Source organism: Vipera berus (genome assembly GCF_964194415.1).
Source record: "Vipera berus genome assembly, chromosome: 3".
NCBI classification, from domain to species: domain Eukaryota; kingdom Metazoa; phylum Chordata; class Lepidosauria; order Squamata; family Viperidae; genus Vipera; species Vipera berus.
The window spans coordinates 151,349,006-151,369,043 of NC_138204.1; the positions used below are offsets into that span (position 1 = coordinate 151,349,006).

The window sequence follows — 20,038 nt, forward strand, 5'->3', positions numbered from 1 at the left end:
TTTTACAATATAAATTGAATATTGGAAGTTGGGTATTTTATTTTTAATTCAATATTAAAATAGTATGGCTAATCAACAAACACGTACACTCAAACCATTTCAAATTAAGTATTTGAATACAAATTTTTCTAATCTGTACTACGGGATGTATTTGAACATGAGAGAGAAAATAAATTTCCTAGGCCAAACATTTTAGAAGCATCAGAGTTCACGAATGCTCAAACATTTTATTCCTGCATGCTTGTTGCACAATTTCAAGACTGGCTCAACATTAAGATGCCTCAAAATATGAGCACATCTGTTCAGTACAGATTGGCATCAAAAAAGTAGGATCCATACAAGGATTTCTGATCAATATCCTGAGGTGGAAACAGATTAGCTCTAAGAATCTATTCCATATAATCAAAACAATTAACTACAGCAATAGAGCTAGTTTCACACATATTCTAATTAGGATGAGAACAGTGAAATGTGGTCCACCTATTCAATCCATAAATCTTATTTATTTAGCATGGAATATCCATCATACAATCAAGATTCTGATTGAAAGAAAAGAGATTATTGCAAAGAAATGTATTAAAAGTTACTACTCCAAAGAAGTCACTCATTTTTAAAAGCAAGAAGTATTGAATCGTATCCAAGTCTGTATCTCAGTTCACTGATAAATTCATTTGCTCCTCCAATACTAATGCTGCTGTCTTTAGAGATGTTATACTGAAGTATATTTCATTAGCCACAGACATTTCAGATAAGAGTAACCAGATCCTATATATGTTGGAATCCGGTGACTAAAATTATAAAAGTATTTTGCCTTAGCTGATTTCTTTGTGTCATATCTTAGTTCTGCATGCTGATTTTACTACATCTCCTTATCAAACACAGCCTCCTAAATGCCTTTTTCAAGACAAGCTAAATGTACATTTTTGTTATTGGGGTTCATGTATGTGGGTATGTTCGTGTTCCCACCCATATTTTCCATTTAGTGGTAGTAGTGATCACATTTCAGAGTTCTAGACTTCTGAGCGTGCAGAATCAAGAAATAGTGAAAAAGGCATATATGATTTCCATTAAAAAAATAAAAATCTCTGTACAATATCTGATAGATCAGATCACGTGGGCTGTTTAATCTAAAGCCCATTCTGATGGGTGGCTTTTCTGAGTTCAACATCAGTAGTCCGAATGATAATAATGATAATGATAATAAAGTTGGAAAGGACCTTGGAGGTCTTCTAGTCCAACCCCCTGCTCAGGCAGGAATCCCAGGGGTAGGCAGCCTTGGCTCTTTTGTGACTCGTGGACGTCAAATCCCAGAATTCCTGAGGCAGCCATGCTGGCTCAGGAATTCTGGGAGTTGAAGTCCACAAGTCATAAAAGAGCCAAGGTTGCCTACCCCTGCCCTATACCATTTCAGACAAATGGTTGTCCAATCTCTTCTTTAAAACTTCCAGTGTTGGAGCATTCACAACTTCTGGAGGCAGGTTGTTCCACTGATTAATTGTTCTGTCAGGAAATTTCTCCTTAGTTCTAGGTTTCTTCTCTCTTTAATTAGTTTCCATCCATTGCTTCTTATCCTGCCTTCAGGCGCTTTGGAGAATAGCTTGACTCCCTCTTTGTGGCAACCCCTGAGATATTGGAACACTGCTATCCTGTCACCCCTAGTCCTTCTCTTCATTAAACCCCACTAGACATACACAATTCTAGCAACCACTCTTTGTATGTTTTAGCCTCCAGTCCCCTAAGCTCTAAGGCATTTATTTATGTATTTCACTAATCTTGCAGAATTATATGATTCCATGAGTATAACATTCTCACACGGCTAAAAAAGGGGAAGTAACCTTTTATTTATTACAGTGACGTTTTTGCTCATTAGTCAACAGTTTAATGGTTTGCATCTAGAAACTTGCAAGGTGACTTCAGAGAAAGTTGTAGCAAAACATCATTAAATTAAGTGATAGCAGTCCACTATAATATTCCTATAATCATTTTAAGACAGTGGTTCAAAGCACAGAAATTCAGGCATTTCCAGCATCACATTTAATATGGCACATTGAACAAATATATGATCGGGGAAACTAATGAGGCAAATTAAGTTACAGGTATGAATTTTACATCAAATGGATTAATATTATATGGCACTAAGGAATTTTAAACACCCCAAATCGTCATGAATTTTTAACTGTGATGTGCTTTAATTCAATGTAGCAAGGCAATTGATTATTTTAACCATAACAACAAAAAACTCCGCCCAAACCCACGCAAATTCTCACCAACTTTCTGGACTTTAGAAGTGATAGTTTTGAAGGAAATATTCTGAATGTCAATAATATACCCGCGGAGGGGGCTCAAAAGCATTTAAAAAAAAACCTCGTGAAATGAAGCCTGAAACCGCACGTCTCCTTGGGGAACTAGCTGGAAGTGATAATTAGGCAGTCTGAAGAATAAATGTTGAGGACAAAAAGAGAGGGGGGGGGGAAAGAGGGGAAGAGAGAAGTGATCACATCGGTGGTCATAGCTTCTTTTCGGACTGAGAGTGAGATCTCAGGAGGAGGCGCGGGCTACTGCAAGGGCACTCCGAGCCGCCGGGGATCCCAAGAGCCAGGCAAGCAAGCCAGCCACCGGCAAGCCCGGCTTGAATTCCATTCGCATTCCCGCAGTTCCTCGCAAGGAACTTCTTTTTTCCCCTCCCTCCCTCCGTCCCACTCTCCTCCCTCGGGCACGACAGCCTCCCTTTCCCGAGACCCTATAGAGAGCGTTTGACAGAATGGAGACAGTTGTCATTGGCTAACGCGACGTTCCATGGAGAAAACTGCCGCTTCCGATTGGCTAAAGCGCAACGCTGTTTTCTCGTGCCTCGGTTTTTTTTTTTTTAATGTCCACATTATCCCTCCCATAGTCTTGTGTCTCACCCACTCGCTTATTCTCCCTCTCCCTCCCTTTGGACTCGGGCAGCGTGCGCGCCCCGCCCAACCTGTACCCCGTGCTCTATATATATAGATAAGGCGGCACAGCAAACTGGGCAGAGCAGAGGTGGTTGGGGTCGAAGTGAGAGCTAGGGGAGGGAATTGATCAGACAGACAAACAGATTGATTGGGTAGGTGGCGGCTGGATTATTATTATTATTATTATTATTTTAATTTCCAGCCCACCTCCACGATTTGTAATTTTCTGCTCTTTCTCTTTTTTTTCCCTCCCCCTTCCTTTTTGCAAAATCCGAAGATTTCCAGAGGTCCGAGCCAGGCTCTTCATCCCCTCGATTTGCTCAGCAAAACAAAAAACAAAAAAAAAAAAACAACGCGCTGCATCGCCTCTTGTCTTGTCATCCTGCGGGCGGGGAGCTGTTTGGCTCCGGCGTCGAGCGGCTCTTGTTGCCTGCTTGCGTCTCTCTTTGCACCATGAAAGCGGTGAGTCCCGTCCGACACCCCAGCAGGAAAGCTCTGACTAGCGGCTGCTGTTGTGGAGGAGGAGGAGGCGGCGGCGGCGGCGACGGAGGCGGCGGCGGCGATCTGGCTGTGCGTTGCCTGGCCGAGCACGGCTGCTACAAGGGGAGCCCCACGCTGGGCGAGGAGCCCGCCACTCTGTGTCTTCAGTGCGACATGAATGACTGTTACAGCCGCCTTAGGAAGCTGGTGCCCACCATTCCGCCCAACAAGCGGGTCAGCAAAGTGGAGATCCTGCAGCATGTGATCGACTACATCCTTGATCTGCAGCTGGCCTTGGAGACGCACCCGGCTTTGCTCCGGCCGCCGCCGCCGCCGCCGCCTCCGTTGCACCCGGCAAGTTACCCAGGAGGGCCTCCCCGGACCCCGCTCACAGCGCTCAACACTGACCCGGTAAGAGTCGCCGCGCCGCTGAGCGCAGCCACAGCAGGAAGGGGAGGGGAAGAAGAGGCGGCTTCGGAGAACGGAGGTGGGACGCTGGCGCTTTTCTCGAGGACGCCCCCCCCCCCCGAGAAGGAGCGGTGTCAGCCCCGCGTCTTAGTTACCCTCCCGGCCCCGCGCGCACCGGTGCAAAAAGCAGCTCTAACCTGCCGCGCTTCGTGCCCACGATCTTAGCCTTATCCTGGGGACGATTCCCCCGCGCGATCCACAACCCCGCGAAAGAGGAGTGTTCCTCATCTGGCTCCTTGCCCCATGACACCTCTTTTTTATTTTTATTTTTATTTTTATTTTTGGCGTTTGCTTACCTTTTTATAGAAATCTTTGGAATTGATTACATCTCGCCTGTCTCCCAGGCGCCCAAGGAGGTCACTTCTTCCCGTGGTTTTTGAACCTGGGTCTCCCGGTCCCGATTCCAAATCTTAATGATCTCATCCCACCAGATTTGCCAGGGGGTGGTGGTGGTGGTGGTGGTAGTGGTAGCCATCTCTGTTTTGTTGAATGCCGGTCCTTTTAATCTCGGCGGACGGAAAGTCTTCGGAGAGAAAATACTGGTTAATTAGGCTGTGAATTGCAAGCCGGTATATTGGTATTGCCTTTAAATTGCATAGCAGATTGGATGGCGGAGGTCTCTGTGGGGGTGTGAGTAGAGGTATATACCTGCCAGCTCTTAATAACATATAAGATGCAATTGCACATGCTTATTGAATTGTACAGTATGCGTTCCCAGACTATGTGTCGCCAGCCATTGTCATTCAGGAACTATAGGTAACATTTAATAATATAGCTTTTGCATGTGTGTGTAGAGCATGATTCATTTATAGGTAAGGAATCAAATATATAAGTTGTACAGAGAGGTAACTTCCTGCTTGATTCTAATGGATGTTGCTTCTCTTAGAGTTGTCCTGATCTAACTAACCACACACAAATACTCTTTTCCTTTTACTTAGTTGTAGTACAGTGCATATCAGCACCTGCCCAGCTGTACTTGTGCCATCAGCATGTGCAGGATTGGAGTCAATGCGCTTAGAAGTAGAAGTAGAAGAAGTATTGGAAAGAATAGGAGCATGCTCTAAATAAACACTTGTTTAGTAAAGGACCAAAGAGGACATAGTTTTGAAACACCACCTTCACAATCTATTATTCCCAGACATCAAAAATATGCTTCCAGAAAAAAGAAGTCATGTGCCAGAGATTCAGATTCCAGTCTCACAAATCTGTGAGTTAACGCCAGGGGTTCTTTTGCTTGATTGTGTTGCATTGGGGGGAAAAAAAACATAAGCCCTCAGCTGCAGTTAACCGTTCCTGTAGGGGTCTATCAAGCAAAGGGTCGTCACCCTTAGCAGCTTTCAGTCTGACACTAACTACTGGCCTTGGTGGGGATGTACAGCCATCTGAAGCTGACAAATTCTTGCAGCTCCCTCTGCCTCTGTTTGAAATTGTCTTGAAACCAGCCTGCCAGGGAAAGAGGGCTGTTTATTATTAAACTTGGTATTTGCATTTGCTGTAATGTTCAACTCTTGTTTTGTTCTTCTGCAGGCGGGTGCTGTTAATAAGCAAGGAGATAGTATTTTGTGCCGCTGAACTGCACTTCCCAAGGTGAGTATGTCTTTCAAGATTGGCACAGTGAAGGAGCTGAGAACATTTAGCATTCCTAGTAGTGACTTTCTAGTTTAATCTAAGGCAACAACCTTAGACACACTCACCTGGAAATAAGACTCCCTGAAATCTGTGGGACGTGCCTGTGTGCAAATATAAGAAGGATTCAAAGGATTCGGTTTCACTTCTTCTCACTTATTGGAATGGCATGTTTGTAAGAGCCTAAAAGCAGCAGCGCAATAAAATACCTGTTTCAAACTAGAGCATGAGATTGCAGTCCACCAAGTAGTTCAACTTGGGTACTTATGTTTTAACAATATAATCTTCCTTTAATAACATAATCCTTCAGTTGAGTTAAAAGTTATTATAGTTTTGAGGCTTAGGGAGCAAGCTTCTTCCCTTATATTTTCTTTTTAATTCTAGACACATACTTTACGATAGGTAGGAACAGATTATATTTGTGTTGAATAGCATACTTTTATTCTAAAGGGCTGTGTATTTTAAACAGGTAATGTGTGTTAATTAGTCCAGACGTTTGGTATGTTCTAAGCATGTACGATGGACAAAAACATAAGAAAAATAAATGCTTTCTGCATGCTTAGGAAAAAAAGCTGCATTTGGTCTAACTGCAAGGTTTTTTGACTGATGCAAAGGACGAGCAAGCTGCCCTTTGCAACAATCTTTAGGAATTCCCTTTCTGTAAAAGCCATGAATAATACATTATGGAAATGCTGTTGAATGAGGGGTCCTTGATGTTCTCTGAGCTTGGCAATTTTCTTGCATTACCCAAACTAGGTAACAAAACATCTGCAAGAAAACCACCAAGTTCAGAGAGCACCAAAGACCCTCATTTCAACCCTGAGCTACAAATATTCTCCTTGATTGGTTGCTGTTGAATGTCTTGCATGTATTTGCCCCCCCCTCCCCACTTTACTTGGATGCAAATCCTATTTTAACTCCATTTTGCTTCATCTGTGTAAACAGAAATGGAGGAGTGACTTGGAGGGCACTTTTCCCTAGCTCTTTTCCTCTCTTCTACTCCCCAGCAAGCTTTTTCTCGCTGGGACTTGCAGCTTTATTCCTCTGCTTGGCCTAGCCTGGGAGCTGCCCTTGTTGTTTGACCTGGTTTGTTTTGGGTTGTTGATCAAGCATGTCTTCTGTTTTGTTGGTGGCGCCAGTCAGTCTGGAGCAGAATGGTTCACACCCCCTCCTCTATTCATTCCTCTTCCACAGGTGTGCAGCAAGCAGATCCTGAGCCACAGAAGCAGAAAGACACATTAGAGGAGGGAGGGGAAAAACAGAGAGATGAAAAAAAAAACCACCAGCCACTAGGCTAAAGGAAAGAAAAAAAAACCTCAACTACTCCAGAATTCTTTCCATACTTCCTTTAGAGTGAGAGAAAGAGGAAAAAATTTTTTTCACAACTTTGTACGTTCATAGCATTTTTCACATGACTCTTAACTTTTTTTTTTAGATCAGATGTGAATTGTGTACATGTCTAGGAGGGAAGGGATTTAAATCTTCAGTATTGTGTGGTTTTCTGTTGGATTGAAGATCAAGGGCAAAAACTGGAGTTTAGAAATATAACTTTAATGCGTCGAGCAGTTAAAATCTGAAGCTTTACTAATCTACCAGAGGCATTGTAGATAACTTTCGTTTCGGCATCTATTGTTTAAAATAGATGATTTTATTGTTTCCTTGGGGATTTTCTTCTCCCTGCAGGATTGTTACATATTGTATAGATTAAAATGAGTGACATTTCATACTATGTATATAGAGAGAGCTTCTATAAGTGTGAGAAAAGTTTATGCTTTAATAGACCGACTGTAATTATGAAATATTTTTAATTAAATATTTTTTGTAAATATTATCAAGATGTGTATGTTTTCTTTTTAAATATGTGGGAACATTTCTGGCTCAAGTGCAGAGCTGCTGACAAAGAAAATATATTGGATGTTGCCCCCCACCCCGCCCCCCACTCCATCCCTGTAGACTCTGAAGCTATAGGTGTAGGTAGCTTGGTCCTGCATGAATGCATGAGCTGTCTAGCCACAAATAAAATGTGTTCTGAATCCATACAGATGTGCTTTTCTTCAATCCAATTAAAAGGTGTTTGTATCATACCGTTTTGAAACTTACATTTTGTTTGTTTTGCACTGAGGTTTATATGACAGTGTACAGGGAGAGGTTATCGAGATGTAAGAATTTGGTTCTTACCTAAGACCGCTTGGTTTATTTTTTCAGTCTGTGTACAGTGCTGAGGCATGATCAGCATTTATTTAATCTTTTGTTGTCACAAACATTTTTGTAATGCCAAGTGGGGTGATGTTTAACCCATCATTTTAAGCCTTGTGGCATATTACTGTACTTGGAGAGAGGGTTTCTGAAAAGTTTTCTGCTTCTGACCAAAGGGCATATACTGTCAACAAATGTAAAGTTGCTGTTTCTTTCATCCAAAGACTAGAAATGTAGAAAGTAGGACGGGATAATAGGGAAAAATTTCAGTCTTAATTACTGGTGTAAATTTACTTTCAAAGAACTTGTGTAGACCAAAAAAAACAAAAAACCACAACCAGATGACTGTATTGAAATTATTTTTTTAATATATAGCAGCATTAATTTTATTGCAGCTCTGTTAACATCTGAAATTCATGTTTAGTGTCTGTTATGTGTAACTTCTACATATAAACATTAAACTAGATTGATGTGGCTTATGCTGTGATTTGCTTCTTTCTTTCTTTGCCATTCCCATGACTCTATATATCTGTTTTCCTTTGCTTATCCGTGATAGGCATTTTTATGGCAAAAACTGGATTTACTACTATCAGCATTGGGGAAGGCTGATCCAAATCTACTTTCTGCCCAGATTCCAAGAAAGTTACATATATCATATGATCAACAGTCTTCTACATACCAATGTGGACGGATTTTCAGAGTGGGTGAATTAAGTAGGATTTAATTGAGTGCTTTGTCAAGAGTGATCCAACTGTGTGTGAAGCATGGTCTGCCTGATTTTCTTTTTAAAAAGGTAGATTTGTTGTAGATGATGACAAGTGTCAAAGTAAGTTGGCCTAGGGATCCTCTTTTTATTAAAATAAATATTTATGAGGTAATTGATACTTAGAAGTAAATTAGATATTGATAAGTGTGGTAAAGGCCTGGAGGAATGTTGTCCATGGGGTCGCAATGGGTCGGACATGACTTCGCAACTAACAACAACAACAACAAAGTGTGGTAAAATGTCAGCAGGATAAATGTTTTATTCAAAATGCTTGATATTAAGATTAAGCTAATCAAAACACTAGCTTGTTTTGCCGGTGAGGAACATCAAACACTGTACATTCAGATTAAGGTTCAATGTAAAACTCTTAAAAAAGAAGAAAGTTTATTCACATAAAGTTGTCAAGAAGCTAGCCCCCTAAACTGAAGAAATGTAGCTTAGCTTGAAATTTTACAATTCAAACCAGCAACACTTTTATAAAGCCCCCTTTTTTAGAATAGAACAAAATTCTTGTTTGTCCATTGTCCATTCAGTCTGTCTGACTTTAACTGCCAAAGAAAAATATTTCACACAGATAGATAAACTTTTGTCCTGAGATAGCTCCTATCTTGGGTTGCCTAAAAGTTAAAACACAGCACTTAATGAGTTCTTACTTGAGGTGATTTTTCCACAACCCAATATTCAGACATTAATTTTACTTGATTTATACTTGAGAGGTAAAGGGTAAATTCAATCTAGTGTGTAGAAAAATGTCAGGTCGGATTTAATTTCATTTTTTTAATTCATTGTGATGGTTCTCTACATGATTTTTAATGCACACCAGTTCCAATTTGTTTGTTCCTGTTAAGTCTGGAAAAACCATGGGTTAGAGATTGTATAAGTGCAGCATAATTAAATGAAACAAAGGACTTTAAGAATGAGCATGGATTTATTTCAGTTGCTTCCTTTCCATTGATTCACTGATTAAGTGCAACTTTAAAAAAAAATAAGCCAAATTGCATGTGTCTCTTTGGAATGACCTTGTTTCATCGAAACCCCAAACCTTTTCCCACTCTCATTAACTTTAATTAGAAGGACTCTTTCTGAAGGGCTACAGTATATGACCTAGTACTGTCATGGATTAAAATTTACCTCCTGTGCGCCTGACTGCTCAGTTCAATGCTTACCATCCCCAGCCTAGTGACATTGAAGCAAGTGCATCTCTATAAAGGGGAGAGCCTTGGGTTATACTTCTAAAGTATTTGTAGTTCGGCATGCAAAACTGGAGTTCAAGTTGTACAGAGAAGAAGGAGCAAAATGAGCGCAGGCATCTGGAACGGGACAGAAAAGCCAGTTTTGAATAATGATCTCAAGTAAGGTTGACAATACAGTTGATAAGAATAGATGTTACTACACTTTGCAGGAATAATCTACAGCCATTTAAGAAATGACCCAAAATTATGTTTATAAAGTTCATTTCCCACTTTTTAGAAGTGTTTTAAAACTCGTTATTTAAACAACTAAACAACTGCATGCTGTGATGGTGGCAATAACAAATAGGTCATTCTAACATAGGATAATAAAATTAGATTATCTCAGGAGATTTAAGGGAAACCTAACTATGTAGTTCATACTTATCTTTTTAAGTTCGGCAGTTTATTGCGATTTGGAGAATTAGATATTAAAGTTGACAGGCAATTACATTTTAAAAACTAACACATGTCCATCAAATAATTGATTCAAGTGGAAGGAAGTAATCGTTCCTGAATGACATTTATATCCATTAGGATCTTATGGATGAGGAAACATGCACTTTAGGAAAACATACACACATAATCCCAGCCACAGTTTTTCTCAGTGGAGTACAGTACTACTATGCAATATCTCTTGCACTAATACCAGTTCTTCTATCTAATCACTCTACAGGACACTTGGGCATTGATTTGTACTATTTTGCATATACAACATGGCACAAATAAATACAGTACATTCTGCTTTTGCCCTCCCAATTGCTAATAAAGGATGGAATCTTAATACCGGGTGGTTTCATTGAATCACTACCGAGGATCAGTAGATATCAGTAGATATTGAGGAGTTTATTGCTATTACTATTTTTAATCAAATGCTTTTACCTGAGACTCTGTTCATGCTGATCTTTTCAACTTCTCTGTTGATTGACTTGTGTGCTGCCAAGACATATACTGGTATCTCTTGGTTTGGAATGAGTTGGCAAAAATGGTTGCTGCATTTTATAGGAAGAAGTCACATGAAAGTGGAAGTATGTGTTTGGAAGTAATTCTGCTTACAGTGGGATTTACTCTTCAAGGAATGTGTGCAAAGGATTGCAGACATGGCTTGATAATTAGCTGGTGGATTGCAAAGGAATGTTAGAATTTCATAATTACATGCTTTTTCTTCTAAGCATGATCAAAATCTCAGTGATGTTTTTGTTCACTGTTTCTTGTGGCACGAGTAAGGAAACTGTTAGAATTATGGGATTCTGCAAGCCATCTTTAAACATGTAGGCATGCTCAATTTAAATTGCAGGAAATGCTACTTAAATGTAGTTGTCAGAAATTATTTTGACACAGATGTACACTGCAGGTAAACAAATTTCATTGCGCTAGTTGAAAAACGATAGGATACAATCCCCAGTTGCATCCAGGAACATAGAACACCATCCATCCATACAAAATTAAGTGTTCTTCTGAAGATAAAGTGCTATAGAAATATAAAAAGTTTGCATTTTATGTTAAATAGTATTCAGCGCTCGGACAAGCGCTGGCTCTTCGGCTTTGAAACGGAGATGAGCACCGGCCCCTAGAGTCGGAAACGACTAGCACGCATGTGCGGGGGAACCTTTACCTTTACCTTTAGTATTCATTATATTAATGGGAAAGAAATCCATGTAACATAAACACTAATGTTAGTTGCAATACTCTTACAGATCTGTACTGTATATTCAAAAAGTATAGGTTATATCTATTTTCTGATTGTATAGGACCAAAACTCCTGTAGTTAAACGTACATTTAAAGGCACACATATTTAAGTGTGGTGTAATTTGTCATTTGTTCAGTTGTGACACACATCCAAAGACAAAATGCTTTCTTGTCATAAACTCTTTTCTTACATGGAAAATGCATTCTCATCTCAATATAAAAAGTTATCAACATAAAAATTAATATATGTAAATGTGCTGATTCTGTAAACTGCTTAGAGAGGGCTGTAAAGGACTGTGAAGCGGTATATGAGTGTAAGTGCTATTGCTATTTCACCATATTGCAGCACAGATTTTATTAATGAAATTCCTTTATCTTGATTGATCATGAACCAATAAAAAGGTAAGACTTTCTTCAACTTCATGTGAAAATGTTTCTAAACCATTAAGTGAAAACAGTAGCAATGTGTTTCTCTGTGTGTGTGTGTGTTTGTTTGTTTGTTTGTTAGGGAGTGTTATTTGCCACTTGGCTGGATTTACTATAACATCACATTTGCCATGAATCAGGTTTCCATCCAGATTGGATCCTTTACTCTCAGTTTATGATTTCTCAATTTAAGAAGTTTCTTCTGCCTTATTGTTCTGTTGCAGGAAAGTAGAAATCTTGCTCCCCACTACATCCTTCAATTACTCTTCATGCAGACTGAGATTTTATGTTTTATTTGGAAAGAAGTGTTAAATTTATAAAAGTACACATGTCAGAATTCAGGTTATTCTAGTATAAAATATTCTCACCCAGATAAGTTGTCTATAATTTTAATAGTTCTACACTGTGGGGAAAAAACCCCTTACTTTTGGGGTAATTATGGAAGTCACCACTATCTGTTCTGCTATAGTAAAGTACATTTTTCCCCCACCCTCTGATTTCACTGCAGTTTGGTGCTGTTCAATATGGCATATTGTCCAATATCCAACAATTCTAGGAAAAAATAAAATACTATTCCTTTGGAATTGGAGTTGTATTTACGTAGTATATGGCAATAGTTAAATTCCTTCTGGTATTTATAATAACCGCATCTAAATTAGAACCTTTGTAATAATTTAGAAAAAAGTGTAAGACATGTACAGCAACACAATAAAAGACTCAAAGGTATCATGTGTTAGATTGGAGAAGTGATTTATTCAAATAATGAGCCATGGAGAAGATACCAAAAAGTCTGCCACTGGCTCAGGAATTCTGCTTCCCAAGTTCAAGAGTTCCTACATATTTAAAAACTTCTGAGCGTACTCAGTGTTCTTCATTTGATGGATGCTGACTGCAGCATCTCCTTTAACATTATTAATTTGGAAATAGTACTCTAGACAGCTGCCACAGGTAGTCCTCGACTTATAACAGTTCATTTAGTGACTGTTCAAATTTACAACCACAGAAAAAAAGTGACTTCTGGCTGTTTTTCACACTTACAATTGTTGTGGCCTCCCCATCATCATGTGATTAAAATTCAGATCCTTGGCAACTGGTTCCTATTTATGACGGTTGCGGTGTTCCTGGGATCATGCGATCCCCTTTTGCGACCTTGTGACAAACAAAGTGAATGGGGAAGCCAGCTTCACTTTACAACTGTGTTACTAATTTAACAACTGCAAGGAATCATTTAACAACTGTGGCAAGAAAGCTCGTAAACTGGGGCAAAATTGATTTAACCAACTGTCTCACTCAGCAACAGAAATGGTCATAAAGTCAAGAATTACCTGTACTTAGTGTTCAATAAAATGGATTAAAAATACTTTAATTTTAATATGTGCCTGGATGTTTGTTTCAAATATTTGTAGCCCCCACCAAAGCTGTATTACGTGGACTGCATAGAAAACCATGAAATCGTCATGCATATAAAAAAATGCAAGGAGACCCAGTTTGGTATAGTGTGTAAGGCATCAGGCTAGAAACCAGGAGACTGCGAGTTTGAGTCTTACTTTGGGCGTGAAGCCAGCTGAGTGACCTTGAGCCCATCACACGCACTCATCCCTAGGAAGGAGGCCGTGGCAAATCACTTTTGAAATTATGCCAAGAAAACTGCAGGGACTTGCCTGGGAAATTTTCACAAGCCAACACTGACGAAGGCACAAAAATAAAATAAAAAATAACAAAATGCAACAGGTAAACTGGAAAGATTGGTCTAAATATTTTAATTCCACAATACCAAAATATTAAAATATTAATTCTTTAAAATTCAACTTAAATTTTAGTTATGTTACAATTCTGGAGGAAAAATAAGATTGATTGATTTATTTATTTTTAAAAACCCAAGTATGCCCATCTTTTTGATGTGAAGAACTTTAGTTATGTTCAGGATTCTTAATTTTTTTGTAAGATAGGAGAATGCAATTTGGAATGCAAATATATTTACTGAAAAACCATAGATAAGAAAGGATGGAAAAGATGAACAAATAGCTTTAATTCCTTAAACCTCATGTTTTTGCTTCTGTTCCACTTTGTAAACCATCTTAATTTTCTAGTACAGAACGTGATTCCTTGCCAATTGATAAAAGAAATACTTAGACCATTTATACAATGCATCCCATTTACTTCAAGGGTATAAAAGCTCCTTCAGAGCCATATGTCATGTAAATAAGTGTTTCAAACATTTTTAACATGCATATTATGCACTCTATAGATCAATAGCTCTTTTGAAGCTTTGGCACTTTATCTTGTAAAGTCACATTTAGACTTTAAAAAGATGTATTATTTATTCAATAGGCTATCACGCCTTTCAGAGATTTTTCATTCTATCATCTAAATATATTTAGCCCATTTAAAGATAAATATCTCTTCAGTTTAGAAGAGTTCTTCTGGAAATATTAATATTAATCAGGAAGAACATCCCAAACTCAGTTTGCAGCATAAAGTAATGTGGCTTGTGAAAGAATTTTTTATTTTCATATTTTTTGCTTAACAGCACACCCCTCCCCCCAGTTTTTCTCTGTACAACTGATTTGGCCTGGTAGTCAAATTATTAGGCTAACTTGGGAACAACACTCAAAATAGTCTGATATAATAAATGCACAAGGAAAAATGCAGAAAACCCATTCCTGTGCTCTAGATTTCACACGACCCAGAGCGGAGCCTAGAAGTAATTATGCAAGTAACATTTCTCTACGCAAGACTGAAGGAGTTCTAACGAAATGATGGAAAGAGAACATATTCTGGGTGGTAGCTGTAGATTACACTGGTTAGAGACTGTTGTAATCTCTGTGTGTGTGTGTGAGGGGGGGTGTCTCATAATGAAGGCTCTGATGGAAAAAGACCTTAACTAGCCAAGGAATTCCTTAACTAGCCAAGGAATCACGTTGCCTTTACTAGCTCAGCAGAAGTCAGATGATTCTAGGGCAGGGATCCCCAACCTCTGCCCTAGAATCATCTGTCTTCTGCTGAGCTAGTAAAGGCAATGTGATTCCTTGGCTAGTTAAGGAATAAGCCGGGACATGGCTTATTCAGAACTGGGCTGAGCAAGAGGCTGGCCAAAGCATGCAACTTAACTCGTGCAAGCAGCAACCTGGGGTGTATAAGCATGTGCCTGCAACTTGCAGTTGAGCCGCATGCGCCTGCCCATGGATGTTGGCCCACCGCTTGTGCAAGTTGAGCTGAGCATGCATGTTTACACAGCCTGGTTCCCCTCTCCCCCAAACTGGACCATCAAGCCACAAAGGTTGGGGGCCTCTGTTTTAGGGGACAGTAATATCTCAGCTAGCTTTCTAAACTTCTGAATCTCTTCAGACAGAGCAACTTACTCATGCGGAGACTATTGTTCCTACCAGATAAATGACAGCATGTACTCAACAGACAATTCTTACGGACTTGCCATCTTTGGGAAACCATTAAATCTCACTGTATATGCTTTCCTCCATCCTTTGTATTTGCAGGTAAGTTAACATTGCAGAAAGATACCAAGAATACATACATGGCAGAATAATAGGTGGGAAAGTTTATAAAAAGCAGTCTAGCTGTCAACCACATATCATCTGAGCTGACCTCATCAGCTTGTCAATAATGGTAGTTTTGTTACCCAAGAAAAATCACTCCAGAGAGAGCTATTTTCTGTGGACATTCTGATGGACATCAGCTTGCTCAGAAGAAATAAGCAGATCTTCTGATCAAAATGTAACTGTTCAATAGGCAGTTTCAAAACTTTACCTGCACATGCCTAGATACACAGTAATCGCAGAGTAAGCTTAGTATTTATTTAAGACAAGAGAGAGAGTTGCCACCTGTTAGGCAGGTTTCCTCTTCAAGGTCACTTCTGCAAAAAAGTCACCTTCATAGCATTGTACAAGCCAACTACAGTATTTGTTTATTTTTTTATTTATTTATTTATTTTATTTACATGCCTCTCATCTCATTATCCAAAGTGACATACTATCTAACTTTTTTCTATCAACAGAGACATTGATAATGCAATATTTGTTTCAGCAGTATTCCAGTCCTTCAACCAAGTCTTCGAAATCGGACAGAGGTCTATAGTAATCAGGAAGAGATAGAAAGTGCCCTGGCTATCAGAGAGAGTTGCTCTTTTGGCGAGAAATCAAGAGTTTAAAGTTTTCCGTCCATCCAATGACCACATAGACCATAGTGAATGTTTTGATCTCCGTGAGATACCACTGTAAATGAGGGACAGCAGCTAAAACTTCCCACCTACATGCTGGATCAATTCCAGACTGCCTTGGATGGAAGTCCAGTTTGCTTTTTATAATGGAATGACCCTTCCTAACATTTTTTAAAAAAATATTTTTATCCTTCCTTTATTACTTTACACTCAAGGCAGCAAACATGCATAATATACCTTCCATTTTCCTCACAACTCTGTGAAATGGGCAGGGCTGAGAGAGAAGGACTGGTCTAAAATCACCCAGCCAGATTTCATGCCTAAACAGGAACTAGAAATCACAGTCTCCTGTTTTCTAGTCAGCACCTTAACTACTGTAATCAAACAGGCTCTTTATTTAAACACCAAATTTACACTTTTGTCCTTTACTTTAATCAAAGTACTTGCACTTCTCAGATAATAAAGGTAAAGGTTCCCCTGCACATGCGTGCTAGTCGTTTCCGACTCTAGGGGCCGGTGCTCATCTCCGTTTCAAAGCCGAAAAGCCAGCGCTTGTCCGAAGACGTCTCCGTGGTCATGTGGCCGGCATGACTAGACACCAAAGGTGCACGGAATGCTGTTACCTTCCCACCGTAGTGGTCCCTATTTTTCTACTTGCATTTTTATGTGCTTTCGAACTTCTAGATTGGCAGAAGCTGGGACAAGTAACAGGCGCTCACTCTGTTACGCCCACTGAGCCACCGCGTCCCTACCCTCTCAGATAATACTCCCTGCCCAATTTTCCTTAAATATTTCTTTATTTCAGGGGTGGGAGTTTGCAGTTTTCCAAGTATCTGGATTTCAGCTCCTAGAATTCTTCATCCCTGATGGGCCTGATCCAAATTTTACTGAATTGTACTTCATCAGTTCACGTAGTGCCACGAGTTTCCATCACCTCACAGGTTCCAGGAGCTACCACGTATCCAATGAATATGGCATATACAGAAACAACCCTTGAGGATTTCAGAGGTTTTACCCAAATGACACAGGTAACATTTCCAGATGCAAAAGCCTAATTAGGCGGGGTTGCTTGGATGAAGAGGAAGAGAATTAGTTTCCTTAATTTAAAATCTGAACTTTACTTTTGGCACTGAAACTATGGATCATAGAAGGACAGTAGGAAAAAAAGGAATTCTGGTTTAATTCATTTGTTCTTTCAACCCATTCCCCCTCTCTCCTTTCAACAACAGCATTTCTTGGTAGAAATTCTGCCTCTTAAATTTTAAAAAAAAAACTAAAATGATTTTCAACATAGCTTACTTTTAGAATGAATACACAAAATCTGCTGTTTAGACACCCATCTTAAATTCAATTCTATGTTTATTTTATTACTGTTAACATATCCACAGAGACCTTGTTATTTGCTATAGAAACATAATAAAAATAAAACTCTGAGTGTGGGCACATATCCGCAAATGTTCAAGAATGTTGAAGATTCTTATCTGAAGTCTTCTTACACTTGCAAATGCCTTTTGGAAATGCAGTTCTGTTAACACATTTTTAAGGAAAAAAAGTTCTCTGACCAGTTGTACAGCTGTGAAAGCCACCTGCTAATTTCATCAAAATTGTGTATATTCCATACTTACCAATGTGTCTCAATTTTGAACTTGGATCAAAATGGGCAGACAAATTGCACACGCTTGCAAATACAGATACTTTTAAATAAAAATTCTACCTTCAGGAATGATATTAAATGGGACGAAAATTGTACAATATGTGAAGGCAAAAGGGCACTTAACAGTAATTAGAAGGTTAGAAACAGTGATCAAGGGAAGAGACAATTTCTTCCTTGGAAAACTGAGGCCTGAGGAATTCTTGGAATTATAACTGAAGACTGCCAATTTAGGAAGGCCGCCTAAAAGTATTTTTTCCAGGTTCAGGTATTTCAAATCCAGTCCAATCAAACCAAATCCTTTATTACAGGTCAATGACCCAAATAGATATGGGAATTTAAGAATGGTGGGGTTGGAGGACTGAAAGAGAAAGCGTAGAAACAGCAAGGGGCGAGGAAGGGTATTTTTGGAGTGGAAGAAAAGGACTCAGGAACTTCTCTGTGGACAGAGAAGAAGGTCAGTGTGGAAACACCACAGAAGTAATTTCAAAAGGATAAGCTGCAAGCAATACCATCATTAGCCCCTGACTCCAAACTCCATTTGCTCCCACACATCAAGGTCACATACCCCAGGTTAACAGCTAGATGCCAAAATAACTCAGTGTCACAATCTACTCGCTGCCTTCACATGTCTAAAGAGATAGACTCCCAGGCCTGAGGGTTCTAAGAAATCACCTCTTTAACATAAAGGGTTTGAAGTAATGAGATAGTTCTGTTTGCTTGTATTGCAGCAAATAGGAACTGGGGCATTGTCTCCCACAGGAAGAAGATTAGGCATTTATTAAATCATTTGGATTTAAACTTTCACTCTGTTAAATGTGAGTACTAAGTATGAACCACACCACCATGCTTTGTTTGCTTGGATTCTCAGAAACCTTAAAACAAATACTTAATTCCAGGTAAGTCTGAGGTTATTAACAAACCCTACACTGTTCTCTGTCAAACAGGTGTGAGGGAACACCTGTGCAATTCTATGCAATCACCAGTTTTGGGGGCGGGGCAGTGTTATGTGTGGGAGGGGGGCAAATCCTGCTCAACAAGGATGTCAATCCAATCTTTGTTCAGTTCTTGGCTGCAAGTATCTGTGGTAACAAACTGGATATGGGTAAACAAACAATTCTACCTACCCACCTTGCTGTCAGTTTGCAACTCACCATCGGTGCTTATTATATGAAGCAAAAGCATGGCGTCAGTGTCAACAGAAGGTAATGAGGATGATTATTGTTTGAACAGGTGTGTGAGGTGTTGCTACACTGAGAGTATTTAAGCATTGCTAGAATGAGCAGTTAGGACAGAACTGTGCATGTAATAACCAGAGTTCACCGGCACTTATTGTCATAACAAGTGCACAGAGCATAAAATTTCACAAACGGCTACCGTATTGATAAAGCCAACCTCATTTAACTAGTACTCAGGTTATCATCCTTTACTAACAACAAGAAAAATAAGGAGTAATAAAATGGCAAAAGGCACACTGTAACCTTGCTTTAAAGCTATCATTAATGATAAGCACCCCAAATGAATCACAGAAAAACACATGCACACACACACAAAGAAACCATAGCAAGGGGGGGGGGGAAACCAGCTTGCTAAATTTCCATTCTTGAACTGAAGCTGTTTTTCCACCATTATTTCTGTGGAAAAATGAAACAATTTTCCTCCTGTTACTCTTTCCCCCCAGTTTATTGCAATATTTTCCATACTGCCTTATCAGCAGCTAATATTCTCAAAACTGTTTGCAATAATATAAAAATGGACACCTTTTCTGTCATTCATAGACATCACCTTTATAGAAGACCGTAGATGACAGCAGATGAGTGTTTTTCCAACTTGGCAACTTTAAGATGTGAGCACTCCAATTCCCAGAATTACTCAGGTGGGAATTGATGTCCACACATCTTTGTTGCCAAGTTTCAAAAACATTGCTGTAGATCAATCCCTTTTAAATAGTTCTTAAAAGAAAAGATGGTTTTAGTAACAATTGTCAACCAAACCCAAATATTTAACAGATCTTACATTTTTTTCTTCTTTTCTTTCCTTTTTTTTTTTTGGACAGAGAAGCTAATGAGATATTAGCATTGCAGTCTTCTGTATTCTCAAAGAGAAGTTAACTGAAAGTTAACTGAAAGTTAGCTGAAAGCCCAGTAAACTGCTTAAGAAAAAGTTAAAAAAAGATTATTTTATAGTACCATCACTCTTCAACTTCCTGGGTTAGTTTAATGCATTTTTTTAACCAAATCTCCATTGTCTCAGTCTTCACTTCTATGGCATAGAACAAGCTTGGTGGATCAGGCCAAGGTTCATATTAGTCCAACATTTTGTTTCTCACAGTGGCAGACCAAATGAAATATGTCCATCTCTAAACACGATGATGCCTAAATGATAAAATGTAC

At 39.2% G+C, this 20,038-nt stretch overlaps 1 protein-coding gene across 2 annotated transcripts; it reads left to right on the plus strand.

Moving 5' to 3' along the window:
• The first annotated feature begins 2,861 nt into the window (after window positions 1–2,861).
• ID4 (inhibitor of DNA binding 4) lies at window positions 2,862–8,184 on the plus strand. 2 transcript variants are annotated; one of them, XM_081324814.1, is made up of 4 exons: window positions 2,862–3,091; window positions 3,217–3,830; window positions 5,415–5,474; window positions 6,708–8,184. In XM_081324814.1, the coding sequence occupies exons 2-3, from the start codon at window positions 3,393–3,395 to the stop codon at window positions 5,457–5,459; spliced, it is 483 nt and encodes a 160-aa protein (XP_081180940.1). In that variant the 5' UTR covers window positions 2,862–3,091; window positions 3,217–3,392; the 3' UTR covers window positions 5,460–5,474; window positions 6,708–8,184. The 2 variants fall into 2 exon arrangements, with proteins under 2 accessions (XP_081180940.1, XP_081180941.1); XM_081324815.1 differs by having other exon boundaries at window positions 2,862–3,830.
• Window positions 8,185–20,038: the final 11,854 nt, after the last annotated feature.